Below are 18,104 nucleotides of genomic sequence, written 5' to 3'. Positions count from 1 at the left end.
CTCTCCTTCTCTTCCCTTAAACCCTCTCCCAACACCCCCAACCTCCTCCTCCACCACCATTGACCACCGGTGACTGCCACGAGCCGCCTTTGCTTGTCGTTGGACCACCGTACGGAGAATAACAATTTAATCGAAGCAGAATCTTCAAAACTCAACTCGAGGATTTGGTAGAGAACGAAGCCTCCAATCCTTCCTTCACGATTTCTTCGAGATAATCGTGATTTCTAAGCCTTCTCCTTGTTAGTTTGAGCCTACCTTTGCATCTCTTATGACTTGGGTACCATTATTGGATGTTTTTACACTTTCTTTGAAAAACCCTTGAAAAAGAGATGTTTTAAAAGTTACATTTTTATAAAATAGACTTTGTTTTTGTAACATTTGTTGAACCCTGGTCATTGTGCTGTGATCAAAATTTCAAAATGACATCTCTTTGATATGAATCTCAAAACACCCCTTTAGCCCTTTTTTAAACTGAATGGGTATTTGACCCCAAAAGTTAATATTAACCTTGTCTTTGAAATCTATACTGAATTATCTTTGATTTGGTATATAGAGCTCTGCATTTGGACAAATGGATGTGAACCTAAGAGATCTTAGAGCAACGCCGCAAGGAACTAACAAAGAGATATAGATAGGTGAGGGGAGTTTATTGTTTGTTTATAGCTTTTGATACCATAGTTGGGGTCAGGGAACCCAATTATGGGGATGTATGATTGTCCTTGTGCATGCCGGTTTTCGAGAAAAACTGTATTTTTAACTAATGGGATGTGATATATTTGCTATTGATGTGCATGCTGATTTTCAAGAAAAACTGTGTTTTTAACTAATGGGATGTGATATGTTTGTTATTAATGATTAAAATTGTCAATGATGTTGTTGTTGTATTGATTGGAATTTTTGGGAAAAGTCTTAATTATAGAGGAGACTTTGCCCAAAATTTTATATTTGTTCTTTATTTACTTCTTTATTAAATTTTAAATGGGCATAAGAGTTTGTTTTGAATACCATAGTTTTCCTCTTTAATTTAGAATTTTCCTTAAAAATATGAGTCTCATGATATTATAGATTATTGTTGTATGAGGTTTATGTTGCCTGAAGACCTGGGGAATGTGAATCTCGGACATAAATTTATATGTATGTATATGGAATGTGATGTTGAGATGAAATGATGTTGATGATGTTATTGTGATGATGTATGTTGTGTATGTACATGGAGGTATGGTGACCATGTTGGATATCCCTAGAGGGAGAAATAAAGTGTTTTAAAGAGTTTTAAGCATTCCTGGAGAGAGAAGGGGATGACTTAGAATCTTTAACTATCCATGGTTAGTGCATTGATGATGCTCATGTTTCATACTTCATATTGCATGAGAATCTTTAAGCATTCCTGTAATGATTTTGAACTTTCGTTCGTGGGAGCAGATGAGCAGCCGTAGACAACTTGGAGGGAAGTCTTTTGTTGGAGTCGCCAAACCGACGTGATAACGTTGAAATTTATTTTGTGGAAGAGTTGTGTTTTATTATGAACTCTTCCTTAGTTGGTTCCTTGAATCTTTTTGATTGGACATGTAAGTCCCAAGTTTAGATATATGGAAAAAAAAAAATCTAAATTACGTCCTGGCATTTGAAAAGATATATAGTGGTGTATATATATATATATATATATATATATATATATATATATATATAAGTATGTATTTGTTCACGTGTTTGTGAGTTGTTTGATGAATGTACACGCAAAAAATTTACCATCATTTTCACAATCAAATTAATGGAGTTTTCAATTAAAAATTGAAATGTCACATTTTATAGTAAGTGATATCGAAACGACGAAACGAGTTGTTACTTTAGTTTTAATCAACAATATATTCATATCAATCGTTTCTTTATTAGTGACTTCTAAATAAAATGATAATTTAATAATATTTCATTTTTAAGTAAATTATACTTTTTCTTGTAAAAATATTATTTTATTATAATATTAAATATTAAAATTATATTTTATGAATTATAATATTTTTTACGTGTTATGTAATAATAAGAAAAAAGAGAAGAGAAACAATAAAGTAAATTTTTTCTAAATAGTGACAACCCATCCTTTTCTATTATAAAAATAATAGTAAGAAAAAAAAGGAAGAAAAATATTAAAGCAAAATTTTCCAAAGGTTTAAAGGTAGGGGTAAAAAAATAAAATTCACAATGTATCCTTTTTTATTGTAAAATAAAATAAATAGATTATTAATTATAGTATTTTTAGGGGTGATTTGATTTGTTAGAATATATAGAACAACACAACATAATCATTTGTTCCCTATTAGATTTTAAAGTGATAATGGGACAACATAAAATAAGTGGCCAAATACAACATAAATATGTAAAATTTTGTTACTCACATCCTTAAACAACTTTTTGTTCTTAGTATAAAAGATTGAAAATACAAAAATATCCACTAAATCTTTTCTCACTCCCCACTTTTTTTTTTTTTTTTTTTTTTTTTCTTTTTCTAACTAATGTATAAAGCTGCTCTACCATACTGGATCGTTGAAATAGTTGTAGCACCGATTAAATAAATTTTCTAGCATGGCAAAATGCTAGCAATATGAAAGAATAACTTGCATTTGCTTATTTGTTTTCTTCCAAGTTAATAATATTAAATATTAAAATTATATTTTATGAATTATAATATTTTTTTACGTGTCATATAATATAGTAAGAAAAAAAGAAAAGAAAAAAATAAAGCAAAATTTTCCAAATTGTCATGCGTAGAAGTAGGGGTAAAAAACTAAAATTGACAATTTATTCTTTTCTTATATTGTAAATAGATATTTTTTTTAATATTTTGCAATTATTCCTGCATTCAATGTACAAACTACAAAATATTAATATTAATATAAGAAAAAAATTATGCATTGAATAAAAAATTTCACATAATCATTAAATTATAATTCTTTATATATAATAAATTTATTGACTTTTAAAATAATTATATTAAAGTAATTCAAACAATGATATACAATTTGATGATGTGGTATAAAATTATTTTAAACCGCACATAGACATTAAATTTTATCTATATTAATACTTAGAACATCTTTAATGAAATTTTTGAGTTCAAGAATTTTTATCGACCAAACCTACTACTATTTTTACTTAAGAGTTATCAATGCCGGAAGTTAGATTTTAGGGACAAAATTCTTTTTTTTTTTTATAAAAAATATTATTTTATTTTTTGTATAAGTAAAATTCAAAAATGTAAATTCAATTTTACCACTAAAATAAAAAAATAAAAGTTCTTACATCAGCATATATGACATCATCTCTCTAAAAAAGTAGTCCAACACCAAAACACCAAAAATGAGTTCTTTGAAAGTTCTTACAATCAATTAGTAAACTATTTATGAAAAATATAAAAAGGAAAAAGACAAGAAAACAAAAATCATGCGAGTGATGACACACAAACACCGGTTCATTATCAAATCTCAAACACCTTTGGCGCGCAGTGTCCACAATACACACTACAAGGGTTTTAGAGAACGTCTCTCACCTCTTCTCTATCCAAAATCCCTAAAACCCCAACAATACTCCCACGCTCTCACTTTCAAATGGTTGCAGCAACTGCAACCCTATGAAACCCTCTTCCCTCCATTTCCAAAACCCTAACCCTATCTTCTGCAGCCCCATGGCACACTCCGCGCTCCGCGTCCTCCGCCTCTCCCCCTTCCTCCAGCCATTGCGCCTCCGCCACGCCCCCTCCGAGCTCCGCTTCCTCTCCGCCCGCGCGCCGCGGCGCCCGGCCTCGGCGTTTCGGTCCGCCAGGCGCCGCGACGACGAGAATGGGAGCGTCACGACGGCGGCGTCGGCGACGACAGATAACGATTACGTGAGCGAGGGGAGGGTGGTGCCGACGGAGCTTCACAAAGAGGCCACAGAGGCTTACATGGCGTATGCAATGTCCGTTCTGCTCGGTCGCGCGTTGCCCGATGTTCGCGACGGGTTGAAGCCCGTGCACCGAAGGATTCTGTTAGTGTTCTCTTACAAGTTTTTTAAGTTCTAAGTGTTTTTAATATTGAAGCATTTTTTTTGGTCTTGTCACACTATTGTAACCGGATTAGAGATTAATCTTGGGTCCAAAAGGTTAAAGTGATAGATGTGATAAGTGATGTGACAAGGAAGGAAGAGAAAGATGGGTAGACAATGGGGGTGGAAATGAAATGAGATGGAAGAGAAAATGGGTAGATAATTATAAATTTATGATTAGTCTATTAGAAAACGGGGAAATTTCACAATATATTTGTTTTTGGGACTGCTCCTACTTTATCAGTGCCACTGGGGATTTTGAACAATATTCATTTGAGTTTTTCCTTTGGGATTTCTTTTTCCTCTAAGTTCAAAAAAAGTTGGGGGTATTTCACAATTTTATTCATTAATTTTATTTAATATTTTATTGCCTAATTATTCTTTTCTTCACACCAAACTCACGAATTTTGTGCTAACCTCTTTGTTTTATAACACGGGATAGATAAACAAAAGTAATTTTATTTGGCATGGGGAAGAACACTGGCTTAAATTGTCTTTCTATTTTTATTCCCTTTGTTTCTGTGATTGATTGCGTTTGGAGCTTGGTATCGAATCATGTGAGCATGATATTATTTTTGCAATCAAAACATCCTTGCTTTCATTGGTTCATGAGTTGTATATGTAGTAAATGTTTGCATTACTTCATGTTTAGATTAAACCTATTGTTCCTTATTTCTCTCATTATGCGAAGTTTCTGACATGGTCACTTATAGTTTGTAGTGCAGCAATAACAAAAACTGGGGTAATACTCTTCTTATTCCTAATTTTCTATTTGCCCTCTTCACTAACCACTTATAATATTAATTTTCTAAATTATAACCAGTTAAATGTGGATAGACAAATAAAATTCTAATTACGGTTTATTTGAATATAAAGTATTTTATCGAGGGGAATTTAAGAAATTATAATCAAAAGTAATTAAGGTTGATCCTGTATACACATAATTGGGAGTGTTCAATGTTCCTTATCCTCAATGGTCATCAGCAATGCCTTTAGCCTTTGCTTAAGTTGTTTATTGTGTATGGTTGGGGTGGTGTTGTTTCCTTTGTGGGGTTTTTTGTCTTATGTTCTATATCAGGAGATATATCTCCTCTGTTATTTGTAGTATCCCTGGTACTCCTTTATATTAATATATTATTACTTTTGGCGGTTCAAAAAAAACATAATTGGGAGTGTGAATCACCCCACTAGTTTAAAATTTTCAGTCGTTGAAATTTGACAATTCTTATTGAGATTGAGATTTGATTGCAAACTAAGCTACTATTTTGAATGCAGATTTGCTATGCATGAGCTTGGCCTCTCATCCAAAAAACCGTTCAAGAAGTGTGCGAGAGTTGTTGGAGAGGTTAATATCTAGCCATTGATGTTATATTCTCAATTTTGTTGAAGCATCCAATGTGTTCATCTAGAAGCATGCTTGGACTACTTATTAAGTTATTATCCATTGTCAATTTTTTTGTTTGATGTGATACTATATGATGCTGTTATTGTAGGTATTGGGAAAATTCCACCCTCATGGAGACACTGCTGTGTATGATTCCTTGGTGCGAATGGCCCAGGTAAACATTTGCCTTTTGCTTTCCATGTTATTTGAGCTTCATCTTAATATATTGTGTTTGGTTTAGTTGTGAAGAAAAAGATGATTTCAATAATTAATTATGGTATAATTGGTTATTGTTATAATCTATCATTTTGAATGAAATTTTTTTGTTTGTTAAAAATAAGAAAAGTGATATTAAGATAATCTATTAAATCTATTATGTTCGGATTGTTTGAAAGAATAGCTTTTTATAGTAAAATTACAAAAAAGGTATAGGACTGGAGTTATTGTAAAAGTTAGTTTTGTATTTAAAAAATCAATGTTGAGGATTTTTTTTTTTGCTCAGCAAAAATAAGTGATATATTATAAATAAGTACCAGAGGTACTAGGGTACATAAAAGGATGGGTATACAGCAGGTTCAGATCGCTATACAAGGAATACTAAGAACCTGATTGGACCCATAGTAGGAAATAAAATACCCTGCATGAGCTATTGGAATTACTACATCCGTCGTCACTCCCTAATTACAGAAAAATGCTTTGAGTTGGGAGGGCCAGTGACTAAAGTGCACTGTGAAACCCTTCTCCATTGCCTTATGCCAAGACCATAGTAGGAATAGTGCATCGTCCATCACTTTGCTTCCGTCGAAGGATTTGTTTTCAAAAACTACCCCGTTTCGATGCTTCCAAATGGTCCATGTTAGCACTACCCACTAGCACTTCCATCAATGTTGAGGATAAAATGGGAATACAAAAGTTAGATAGAAAATAATTTGATAGATTTTATTCTTAAGCTACATAATTTTGCTTATGATAGAAAAGCTTTCTTCTGTAGAAACCACCTTTTATCACTTTGATAGTTTTACCAAAAATATCAGTTTTTTTGAAAAAAAGCTTTGATAATTTTTAAAAATCTGTTTCTTCCCCTGAAATAATCCCATCCAAACACTCTTATATATTTTGGGCCATTGATTGTTTTCTGTAGTATCGGTTAACATAGTAGGTGCTTGATGACTGACTAATTATGGTAATTAAGTATTTTTTTTCTTTTAAAAGGTCTCTTAGAAAGTTGCAAATTTTATTTTCCCAACATAAGATAATGCAATAATTCTAAGATATCCATTAAAAGGGCCACCCACCATATTATCTTCGATCCATTTAAAGGGCCACCCACCATGTTGTCCAAGCACCAAGTTCAAAAAGTGATGGGTATGAGGGGGTGTATTAGGAAAAATCAAAGTCCCACATTGGATAGAGATAAGACCAAGATAGAGAATATAAGTGGGTGCAACTCTCACCCTAGCTTTTGGGGTTGAGCTAGGTCCAAATCCACATTCTAAGAGATATTTGTATCAAATATGTTTTTAGCCCATGTAAATATGGTTAAATTTGATTTTAGTCCTCCATTTTTTTTGTTGGTTATGGTCCACCATTTTTTTTGTTGGTTATGGTCCTCATTTTTTTTTTGAAAATGATGTTTGTTATCACTTAATGGTGATCTGACTGACATTTAGGGATTCCACGTCAGTGCCTATTCTGTGGTGGCATGCATGGCATGTCTAGATGCATGCCACATCATAAGTGGTAATAGGGACCATTTAAAACATTTTAAAATTTCTGAGGACTAAAACGAACTATAAAATTTTGCAGGATTAAAACCAAATTTAAATTGTCATCAGAATAGATTTCTAAGGGCTAAAATGAACACTGAAGCCTTTTTTGAGATTGTAGTCAATTTATTTGGAGATTTTGCGGTAGTTTAATGGCATTTAATGTCTTTTGATTCTGATGTATTAGCTGCACAATAAAAGGCTTCATGGCGACGACAATTTGATCTATGCACCAAAGCACGTCTATATGAAGTGTTTGTTTACGTGTAATAGTTTAATAATAATGAGTAAATTATCCTAGTTATTTTTATTTTTCCTTGATCATGCTGAATTAGGAGGTAATTGTGCCAGAGACTTACTCATGATATTTTAGCATTACATAGGTTTCTTGATCAGCCTACCTACCTATGTATGTGTTCTATTAGATGGGTAGTGATAAAGGTCCTTTTACTGATAGTGCTATTTCCCATTAGTATTTTGTACCTTTCGAAGGAATAATAGATTTACCTAGTATATTTTGAGACCTAATGGGCAATTACTATTTTGAAGTGATACTTTTTTGGATTCTGTCTTAAAATATTACACTTCCTTTCTTTTTTCTGCTGTTATAATCTATGTGCTTTCCAATTTCTTTCAGGATTTTTCTTTACGCAGTCCTTTGATTCAAGGTCATGGAAATTTTGGGTCAATTGATGCTGACCCTCCTGCTGCCATGCGTTACACAGAGTGCAGACTGGACGTATGTGTTTAACTGATTTAATCTTTGAATCTAAATTATACTTGTCTATCACTTTTGCTTTTATATCAGAGTGTGCTACAATGTATTCTGCAATCAATAATTGTTTGTGCTGGTTAATTACTGGCAGGTAAAAGAGTTGCATACTAGTTTTTAGTCATACCAGAACAGAGTTGATTTTTTAACCATATTTGTTAATTTTGAGTAATTTTAAAATTCAAATATATCTAACATTTAAGGTGCCAGACTTAAAAGATTATATTTTTGAAATCAGTTTCCTTTTCATAAGTGTGAGGAGGAAAAGAAAAATGGAAGATCATGTGAATTTTTGATATATATGATTGATGTATATATAAATCAACACTCAGTTGTTGATATGGTTGGGGTTTCAAAATAGTGATATTTGCTCACTTTGCTTGAAGATCTGAAGTCAGAACTTCAGAAGGGTTTTGTCTCAAGAAATTACTGCATGGTATATTTGTCTGCAAAAAAAATAAAATGGGTCTTACAGGACTACTAAAAAACTTCGTATCCCATTGCCCAGAGGCTCTTCGCTATGCGAAGGTATGGGGGAGGGATGTTGTACGCAAGGAATTTCCAGGAAGTATGAAGTTTTTGGTTCCATAAACATGAATATTGGTTGCTTTCTATGACATTGTCAAAACATAAAAAGGGCTTATATTTGGTTCTTCTCTTGAGCTTTGTTTGATTGTTGCTTGGTAATTTTGTATTGCTTGGAAACGATATGGCTCTACGGTATCTCATCTTAAGCTCTGTAATCATTAAACGATGATCATCAGAATTCTTGTTTAAAGAGTCTTATTCCTTTCCCTTTTCAATTTTTCTTTTTCATGACGGTATTATGAAAGAACATGACTTAAGAACCTTGTGTGCATTCAATAAAACCCAATAGCGTCATTATTAGAGTATATGTTAGAATAACTGTGAAAACAGTTTGCAAGGGCTGTTAGCTTTTGCTAACAGCACCTCACTAATATCAGGCTGTTAGTCTATTAACAGAGTTTCCCTCCTATTTGTTAATTCTGTTTTGTACTTAGTTTGAAGGGTTAGAGATCTATAAATACTTCTCTGTAACTAACTTTCAGATTCAATAATATCAGTTCCCTTTCTCTACATTGTCAATTTATGGCTAGTCCTCTGGACTCTCATTGAGCAGTGGTTAAAAGGATCTTAAGGTATCTCAAGGGTACCTTGTCTCATGGTTTACTTCTTCAGCCTGCTTCTACTGAGAAACCCATGGCTTTTTATGCATTCTGTGATGCTGATTGGGCATCTGATGTAGATGATAGGTGTTCCACCTCAGGGGCTGCCATCTTTCTTGGCCCAAACTTGATATCATGGTGGTCTCGCAAGCAGAAAGTCACAGCTAGGTCCAGTACTGAAGCTAAATATCACAGCTTGGCTCAAACTTCTACTGAATTGACATGGATTCAGGCTCTTTTAACAGAATTGCGAGTTCCCTTCACTTCTCCTGTCCTTTATTGTGACAATCAAAGTGTTGTATCCATTGCTCATAATCCTGTGTTCCACAGTTGCACGAAGCTTATGGAAATTGATGTCTTTTTTGTTAGGGAAAAGGTTCTGGCCAAGCAGTTTTCAGTCTTACACATCCCTGCTTTGGATCAGTGGGCAGATGTGCTGACCAAGCCTCTTTCTTCAGCAAGATTTGAAGTTCTCAGAGGCAAACTCAATGTGAAGAGTTTTTCCTCTGAAAACTCTTCCCCTTGAGTTTGAGGTGGGGGGGGGGGGGGGGGGTATTAGAGTATATGTTAGAATAACTGTGAAAACAGTTTGCAAGGGCCAACATTTCTGTGGAGGTTGTCTGGATTGCTCTGTGAATTCTAATTTAGTTATCAATAAGATTTGGTGTTAATACATCAGCATGAAGTTTTACTTGGTCAAAAGCAGTTGTCCAGAGTGTTGGATTTTTTTTGTGCTCTTTGTTGTTTATTGAATTGATTTAACATATTGGCAGACATTTTTATAGGAGAGTATACCTACTCGTCCAGCAGTAGTGTCTTTTCTTTTTCTTGTATCTGTTAGTCTGTTTAGCTAACCTCAGTTCTCTTATAGTTAGTTTTCTGTTAGGAACTAACTCAAGGTTAGTTGACAGTTACATTTGTGTAACTGTATATGTAAACTGTATCGCAGATAGTTATTGATTGGGTTGGTTTTATCAATACAATCTAACTTTCCTTCTTTCTCTTTCTCTCTCTCTCCCTTCTCTGAATCTATTAATTTTAATTGATGGTATTTGGTTCTTGGTCTGAATTTGCAGGATCTGACTGAAGCAATGTTGTTGACAGATCTAGAGCAGGACACGGTTTGTCTCTGCTCTTCTTTGCCCTGAGATTTATGTTTTTTTTGAATTAATTTAACATCTTAACTGAAGTGCATATTATGTCTATATGTTCCTGATTGCAGGTTGATTTTGTTCCGAATTTTGATAATTCTCAAAAAGAACCATCACTTCTACCAGCTCGCCTTCCAACCTTATTGTTAAATGGTTCTTCTGGCATTGCGGTGATTTTGCATTCCTTTTCACATACTTGACACAAGATCTGCTGTTTATTGACTAATCATGCATCTACTCACGTGGAGCTGTCCATTTTTTTTATCTTCATCAGGTTGGTATGGCAACTAATATCCCTCCTCATAATCTTGGGGAAGTTGTTGATGTGCTCTGTGTGTTGATACATAATCCCGAAGCTACTGTGAGTGGCAAACATTTCTCTCTCTCTCTCTCTCTCTCTCTCTCTCTCTTGTTTTGATAAAAAGGAATCTGTTTAGAAAGGAGATACAAAGATACAACCAGATCTTCGAGCACAGCTCAGTCCCAAGGGTTTTGTTCTTTTTTCTTCTTCCAAACTCTTTAAACCTCATTGCCATTAATGTCTCTGCTGATTGATGATAAGAACAGATGTGTTACTGGTTCTAAATTGTTCATACACATAACACCAATATCATTAGGTCTCTGAATCTGCAACAAATCATTACTATCAATCCTATTTGGTACTGCTGTCCAGACAATAGCCATCAATCCCAGAATGAGCTTTTGATTTCCAAATAAATTGATCAACAATAAAATTGTTTCTATGAATCTAGTTTTTTGATGGATGTTGAAAATTCTGTGACTTTTGGTCTGAGGATATGCTGTTTTTGTAAACGAGGAATAAGCATTTGAATCTATGATCCAGTTTGATTAAGTTCATAAAAAAAATGAAATATAGAATAATGTTGATGATCTCCAGGAGGCTTATTATTTTATGTGCAATTATATTGTTGTTTTTTGAAATCAAAACCAAAATTTGAGTGGGTTCCAAACTTTACATGTCTTAAACTCCTTAACTAATAAAGTTTCTATAAGTGCGATGTCTTACTTTTAATGAAGTTTAGATGATATATTGATTATCTTATTAGTTGTTAACATTGTTTGGTTGGTTAGGATGGGATGGGAGGGAAAATAGTAGTTATGAACTGTGAAGGGGAGAGGAGATAGGGAAACCTTTAGGATAATTTCGCCAGTACATTCCAAAAATTATAGATCTCCCTCTAAATCCCCCACTGTTGGAGGGGAGACAAAACTGGTGGGAATGGGTATTAGCCCCCACATTTCTCCTACCCACCCCTCCACATTTTTGAACTAAATGAGGTAAATTTTAGAAAAATCCCTCCTCCATCCTTCCCTTCCTTTGAACTAAACTCACTGCAAAAGTATATCTTCTTCAAAAGCATTTGCTGATTTTTTCTTAAACTTAAACTGTCAAGTAAATGTTTATAAGAAACTCCCATGAAATTGGTGTGAAATGTGCTTATTAGAAACAATGAAAGTATGAAACTCATTTTTATTTTTTGGATTGAGTTACCCTTGCTACTGAAACCTATGAGATTTCAGTATTATTTACGAGTAAACCAGTGCAAGATAAAACTGACACATGCGAAAAACTGATAGGATTGTAGGGAAGGACTTTTGAAGGGCCTTGTCTCTCCCCCAAATTATTAAGCACTTTAATTAATTTGTATATGTTTGCTATTATACGTTATCTTGTTGGGTTAAGTAATATAATTCTCAAGTAGTGGAAGAAAAGTCATTTTGTGTTTTGTGAACTTAATATTATTCTCCGTTCTTCCTTCTTTAATGAAAATTTCTGATTAGTTTTGGTGTGTTGTAGCTGCAAGAATTGCTTGAATACATGCCTGGACCAGATTTTCCAACAGGAGGGCTGATTATGGGAAATCTTGGGTGAGTGTATGATGGTTTTGGTAGTATTCCTTTTTTAATGAATATTTGATAAACATTTTTACTATTTTTTTTTCCAATATTGCTTGGCCATTTTACGTAGTGTAATTATACACTTCGAAAATGTTAATAGTGACATTTTAGTTATGAATCATTTATTGGTCGAGAAATGTTAGTAACACACTCACACACTCTTTCTAACACACACTTTCCTATTGATTGAAATATGTTGGAAATCACAAAATTATGTGGGTCCTACCCTATATTTAATGAATCTCACTCATGATATTGTAGTTCTCAATAGATTTTAACCAATAGCAGAGTATGTTAAAGTTGAAGTTCGATAAACAAGGGTCAAGGTTGATATTCTACACTCAATTGAAGCTTTTATATATATGTATTGGGAAAAACCCAAGTCCCACATTGGCTAGAGATAAAACCAAGATAGAGTATATAAGTGAGGAACAACCTTCATCCTATGAGCTAGCTTTTGAGGGTGAATTAGGCCTAAACTCACATTCTAAAAATCTAAGATGGTATTTGAGCTTGAGGTCTATCCATGGCGACAAATCATAATTTCGCTTACACAAATCCTTCTTTTCATCCGATTTCTCAAAAAACAATGCGTGAGTTTCTTCTGTGCATCTAATGCATAGTCGACGCGCTTGGATTGTGTGGAGATCCTGTTCTTCCGCGTGAACACCTTGACATGATTCTTGAAGGCCTACCAGAGGAGTATGGTCCAGTGATCTCAGTGATCGATGCAAGTTTGAACCACTTCTAATTGGAGAAATAGAGGCATTGCTGCTTGCACATGAGGCACGCATGAAAAAGTTTCAGAACTGCTTTGCTGATTCACCTTTGATTAATGTTGCTCAAGGTTACAATTCATTTTTGAATTCTTCCAAAATCTAAGAATATGAAATGACAGAAAGGTCAACAAGTACAAAAAAGAGCAGAGGTGCAGACTTTGGCACCTTACAAAGACAACTACAATAAAGAAAAAGCATACTACTAAAAAGATAGAAATTAGAATAAACACATAATAATTTAACACTCCCCCTCAAATTGGAACATATAAATTGAATCGGAGGTCCTCTCATAGATTTGGTCAAAATATTTGCAAGATGATCATTTGAGCTGACAAATTCACTACTAATCTCCTTGGACAACAGTTTCTCCCGAACAAAGTGGCAGTCAATCTCTATATGTTTGGTTCTTTCATGAAACACCGGATTGGCAACAATGTGAAGTGCTGCCTGGTTGTCACAATACAACTTCATTTGTTTAACTTCACAATTCTTGAAGAAGTTGTTTGATCCAAACTAACTAACATGTGGTTTTGGCCATAGCCCTATATTTTGCTTCTGCACTAGACCAAGCAACAATGTTTTGTTTCTTGCTCTTCCAAGAGATAATATTGCCTCCAATGGATACACAATATCCAGTAGTGGACCTTCTGTCTATGGGGCATCCAACCCAATTAACATCACAATACCTAGAAATTTGAGTATTTCCTTTATCTTCATATAAAATCCTTGACCCGGAGCCTTTTTAATATACGTAAGAATGCGAATCACAACCTTCCAATGATCAACATGAGGGGCCTGCAAGAACTGACTAATCACACTAACTGCAAAAGAGATGTCGGGTCTTGTAATTGTGAGATAAATGAACTATCCAACCTGTCTTCTATATCTTTTTGGATCTAAGTATGGTTCACTTTGGTCTGCCATCAACTTTTGATTCGGGTCCATAGGACTATCAATGGGTCTACAATTAATAATGCATGTTTCTTCTAAAATATCAAGAGCATACTTTCTTTGGGAAACCACAATGCCTTCATTTGATTGAGCTACCTTAATACCAAGAAAGTATTCAAGACTCCCAAGGTCTTTAGTCTGAAAATGACTGGACAAGTACTCTTTTAGTTAGGAAATCTTAGCATTATCGTTTCCTTTTACATTGATTAATTGTATCAAATTTTCTATGATGCATTTTTTTTCTTTCCTTTTACATTGTGCTTTTCCGATTTTGTTGTACTATGTGATGTATGGTTTGATATATACTCATTTTTCTTAAGGATCTTAGAGGCATACCGTACTGGCCGAGGACGTGTTATTATTAGAGGAAAAACCGATATTGAATTGCTTGATTCAAAGACAAAACGGACTGCAATAATCATAAAAGAGGTGACACTCTAGATTCTTTCAGATTTGACATTAGAAAATTAGAATCACATGCTTTATTTCTTTAGAAAATTGATCACAGATTCTATTTTATGATTGGAGTAGATTCCTTACCAGACCAACAAAGCAACTTTAGTTGAGAAGATTGCTGAACTTGTAGAAAATAAGGTATTACTGTGTTCCAACAAGATATTAATAAAATACTGCAAATTTCAATTTACTTTTATCTTCTTGAAGTTACGTGCTCTCTCACTTTGTTTGTGCTAGTGAAATAAGATAATTTGAGGAAAAGAGGAGAGGAGTGGTGGCTATGGGGTGTTTGGAAACTTCTAAAAAAGTAGACATCTAGGTGCTGTGCACTTTTTTTCCTTTATCTTATTTTTAAAATTTATTTTGGTCCTTCATCTTTCAAAAGTTCATTTTGGCCCTTGATCTTTTAAATTTGGGTCAAATTGGTCCTTTTGAAATAGTGATCGTTTTTTTTAAGATGCGATTTTGAACTCTTTTTTGACCGATTCAAGACATATAACTTGTCCCATTAAATTCAACTACAAGAAAACTATAGAATCTAGATGACCTTCGAGCCAGAAAGGGTTATAAACAAGGTGAAAGTCGCATGAAAAGTGAAATCATGAGCAATAGAAAAAATTGAAAAATCTAATATTAGATTCTTTTCCGGTTGTTCCTGGACTCCTTTTTCATTTAATAATCAGTTGGGTTCCATAGTTCTCATGCAGGTGAATCTCCTTTTCCGGTTGTACCAAGTTTCATGTCTTGAATTCAGATGTTTGGGTTTTAGGAGTTATGTTTCATCTTACCTTGGAAATTGTTTTGTAAAGATTTCATTGTGAAATGATCTCTCATTCTCTCTTAATATTCTTTTTGTGAGGGTTATTGACATGAAAATTGTAGAACTTAACAACCTTACTTTTAGAAGGTGAATACATAATTCTTAATTTAATTTTCAATGAATATATGTGTGTGGGTGCGTGTGTGTGTATATATATATATATATATATATATATATATATAGAGAGAGAGAGAGAGAGAGAGAGAGAGAGAGAGAGAGAGAGAGAGAGAGAGAGAGAGAGAGAGAGAGAGAGAGAGAGAGAGAGAGAGAGAGAGAGAGAGAGAGAGAGAGAGAGAGAGAGAGAGAGGAGGGATCAAGTTACTCCTCATCCTCACTCTCTATTTTCTTGAAATCTAATGATTCTAATGTGTAGTTAATCTTAATCATTAGATTTCAAGAAATGAATGGTGAGGATGGTGTCCTATATTTTAGACATTAGTTGTGTCCATGATGTGTCGTAGTTGGTGCTTCATAGGATATCATTACTTCCTATTTCCAACAATTTCTTTGATTTTTGTTGCTATACTGTCATTAGAAGCTTTTGACCAAGTTATGCTTTTAGTTTTTTTATGTATTTTGTTATATGTTTGAAAAGTAACCCTGTTGGTGATAATGACTTAAGTGTGGGAACAAGATTTGGTTGGATGAATATTATAGTTTTTTATGTTGGATTATTCATATTTATAATTGGACAAGCAGAAAGCTTGTATGTTTTTTTCTCTTGTACTCTTGCCTTGTGAATTATATGCAATATCATACTTTGAGCTCATGTTTGTTTATTCATTTTATATTTCCAGCATTATAAAGTATTCATTTTATATTTCCAGCATTATAAAGTATTATTTTTATGCTAAAGTTAATCTTTGTTTAACTTGCATCTAGCATGTATATTTTCTAACATAATTTTGTTTTTGTTACTTTCTTACAGAGTTTAGATGGGATAAGTGATATTCGGGATGAGAGTGATCGTTCTGGAATGCGTATAGTTATTGAGGTAGAATATATAAATATGGCTCTGACCCTGTATTATCTTATTGAATGGACACATACAGAAACAGAGAGAAAAGTAAGAAAAAGGAGAAGGGACTGTTGAGCTGGTCACCATGATTAATCTCTTTCATTGTGCAGCTGAAGCGGGGATCAGATCCATTGATTGTTTTAAATAATCTTTATCGCTTAACATCTCTGCAATCAACATTTAGCTGTAATATGGTGGGGTAAGTTTCTGCAGCTTACACATGTTTTGAAATAGTGAATTTAATATTTTAAAATGCTCTGATCACTGATACATCCTTCTGGTGACAATTCTGATGATTGATCGATATTTTTTTCTCTTATATGAGGATTTGTTTTTTGATAGATAAATATCTTTTGGAATGACTCTGCTTATTAGACCTCCTTGGAGGCCTGTGAGGCTGTGACTCTTTTACTGGCATAGAACTTGTGTTTTTGGATTAGATATTTTTGCCAAAAGTTTTGTTGGCCAAAACTTCTTGGTTACAAATTATGGGATTGCACGTGAAAGCTCGAGGTTATTCCATTAGACAGATACTTGTTTCTTTACCTGTTGGAAAGGAACAGATTCACGTATGTTTTTTCATTCTTTGATTTCTGCGAGTGATTGACTTTTTTTTTAGGAAGCTCCCTCAGAACATTACGTGACAGTTCAGGAAATCAGTGTGCAGATTTGTTCACCATTATTACATCTGGCACTTGAGTTTAACCCATTTTTAGTCACCTTAGAGCATATGATGTGTGCCCTAACTTGAGAGGGAATGCTAAGAGTGTTTAGAATTTAGAATAAGTGCACTTTGGTCTGTTTTTCTCTTTCAATCTGTTAGTACAATATAAATATGTAATAAGGCTATTTTCTTCATATCTATCTGTTCATATGATTGATTGGTAACAAAAAGCTTGCATTATAGATAGAAAAATTAAAAGACCCCTCGTCCTATGCTATTTGTGTTTTTTAATCCCCTTTAATCTGAAGCAGTTCAGGGAAAGGAATGAAAGTACAAAATCAATTGAGTGATGTGGCCACTGGCCAACATGTTTTGCAAATTTGGGCTGGATGTAGATTGCAAACATTGTTTTTGGGCTCATGGATGCCAAATAATATTTGTAGAATCCCCATGCCACGTTGGTGGCATAAATCTTTTCTTATTTTTTTGATCAGCAAAATTAGATGTATATATATATATATATATAAGAGTACCAGTGGTACTAGAAATACAGGATAACATTAGAGTACCAGCAAATCTTTTCTTGAATGGGAAGTTAAAGGGAAATTCCATAATCCATATTGATGTTGACATTATTGTCTTTAAATGATTTGGTATGGTTGAAGGTTATTAATAGATATCATTTAAGTGTCCAGTTTTGCAAATTTTTATGACTCAGCTGTCATTATATCATTTTAATAAAAGATTGGAGGTTTGTGCATCTAATGACTTGTAATATTGCCTTTTAAAAGTTATTCCTATCCATCCTGCTATAAAAAAGGTGCATTTTTTGGAAAATGACTTGCAAAAGCTGAAAATCAGTTCCCCAATTGGGCATGACAAACATGAAATGTACACATATCAGCCAGCCACCCTGGCAAGGGATGCAGGAGAGAGAAGTGGGAAAACATTTATAGAAAGAGAGGAATATAAGGGAAAAGGAGAGAATGAGTCAATTTGGAAAGACTTAGTGAAAGAGGGAATTGAGAAGGAGAGACTAGGCCTTCAAAATCGTTGGACTATATATATATTTTCTATTTTTTATTTCAGTTAATATTTTGTAATTTTCTTGTTACTGATGCTGGTATCTCATAAATATCAAAATCAGCAAAGATATATT

The 18,104-nt window shown here is 33.7% G+C and overlaps 1 protein-coding gene across 1 annotated transcript in view; it reads left to right on the top strand.

Moving 5' to 3' along the window:
* Nucleotides 1-3,459: 3,459 nt before the first annotated feature.
* LOC114367978 (DNA gyrase subunit A, chloroplastic/mitochondrial) overlaps nt 3,460-18,104 on the top strand; it is a 32,450-nt gene continuing 17,805 nt past the window's right edge. Inside the window, exons 1-12 of the mRNA XM_028325284.1 lie at nt 3,460-4,020; nt 5,353-5,422; nt 5,571-5,636; nt 7,865-7,966; nt 10,263-10,307; nt 10,409-10,507; nt 10,612-10,698; nt 12,157-12,227; nt 14,308-14,416; nt 14,519-14,581; nt 16,192-16,257; nt 16,392-16,480. Coding sequence (XP_028181085.1) covers nt 3,626-4,020; nt 5,353-5,422; nt 5,571-5,636; nt 7,865-7,966; nt 10,263-10,307; nt 10,409-10,507; nt 10,612-10,698; nt 12,157-12,227; nt 14,308-14,416; nt 14,519-14,581; nt 16,192-16,257; nt 16,392-16,480 — 1,262 coding nt within the window. The 5' untranslated portion in view covers nt 3,460-3,625. The remainder of the gene's footprint in view (nt 4,021-5,352; nt 5,423-5,570; nt 5,637-7,864; nt 7,967-10,262; nt 10,308-10,408; nt 10,508-10,611; nt 10,699-12,156; nt 12,228-14,307; nt 14,417-14,518; nt 14,582-16,191; nt 16,258-16,391; nt 16,481-18,104) is intronic.

This window comes from Glycine soja, chromosome 9, assembly GCF_004193775.1.
Source record: "Glycine soja cultivar W05 chromosome 9, ASM419377v2, whole genome shotgun sequence".
NCBI lineage: Eukaryota > Viridiplantae > Streptophyta > Magnoliopsida > Fabales > Fabaceae > Glycine > Glycine soja.
Note: the sequence above shows the minus strand (reverse complement) of the source record. Positions and strands in the feature narration are given on the sequence as shown.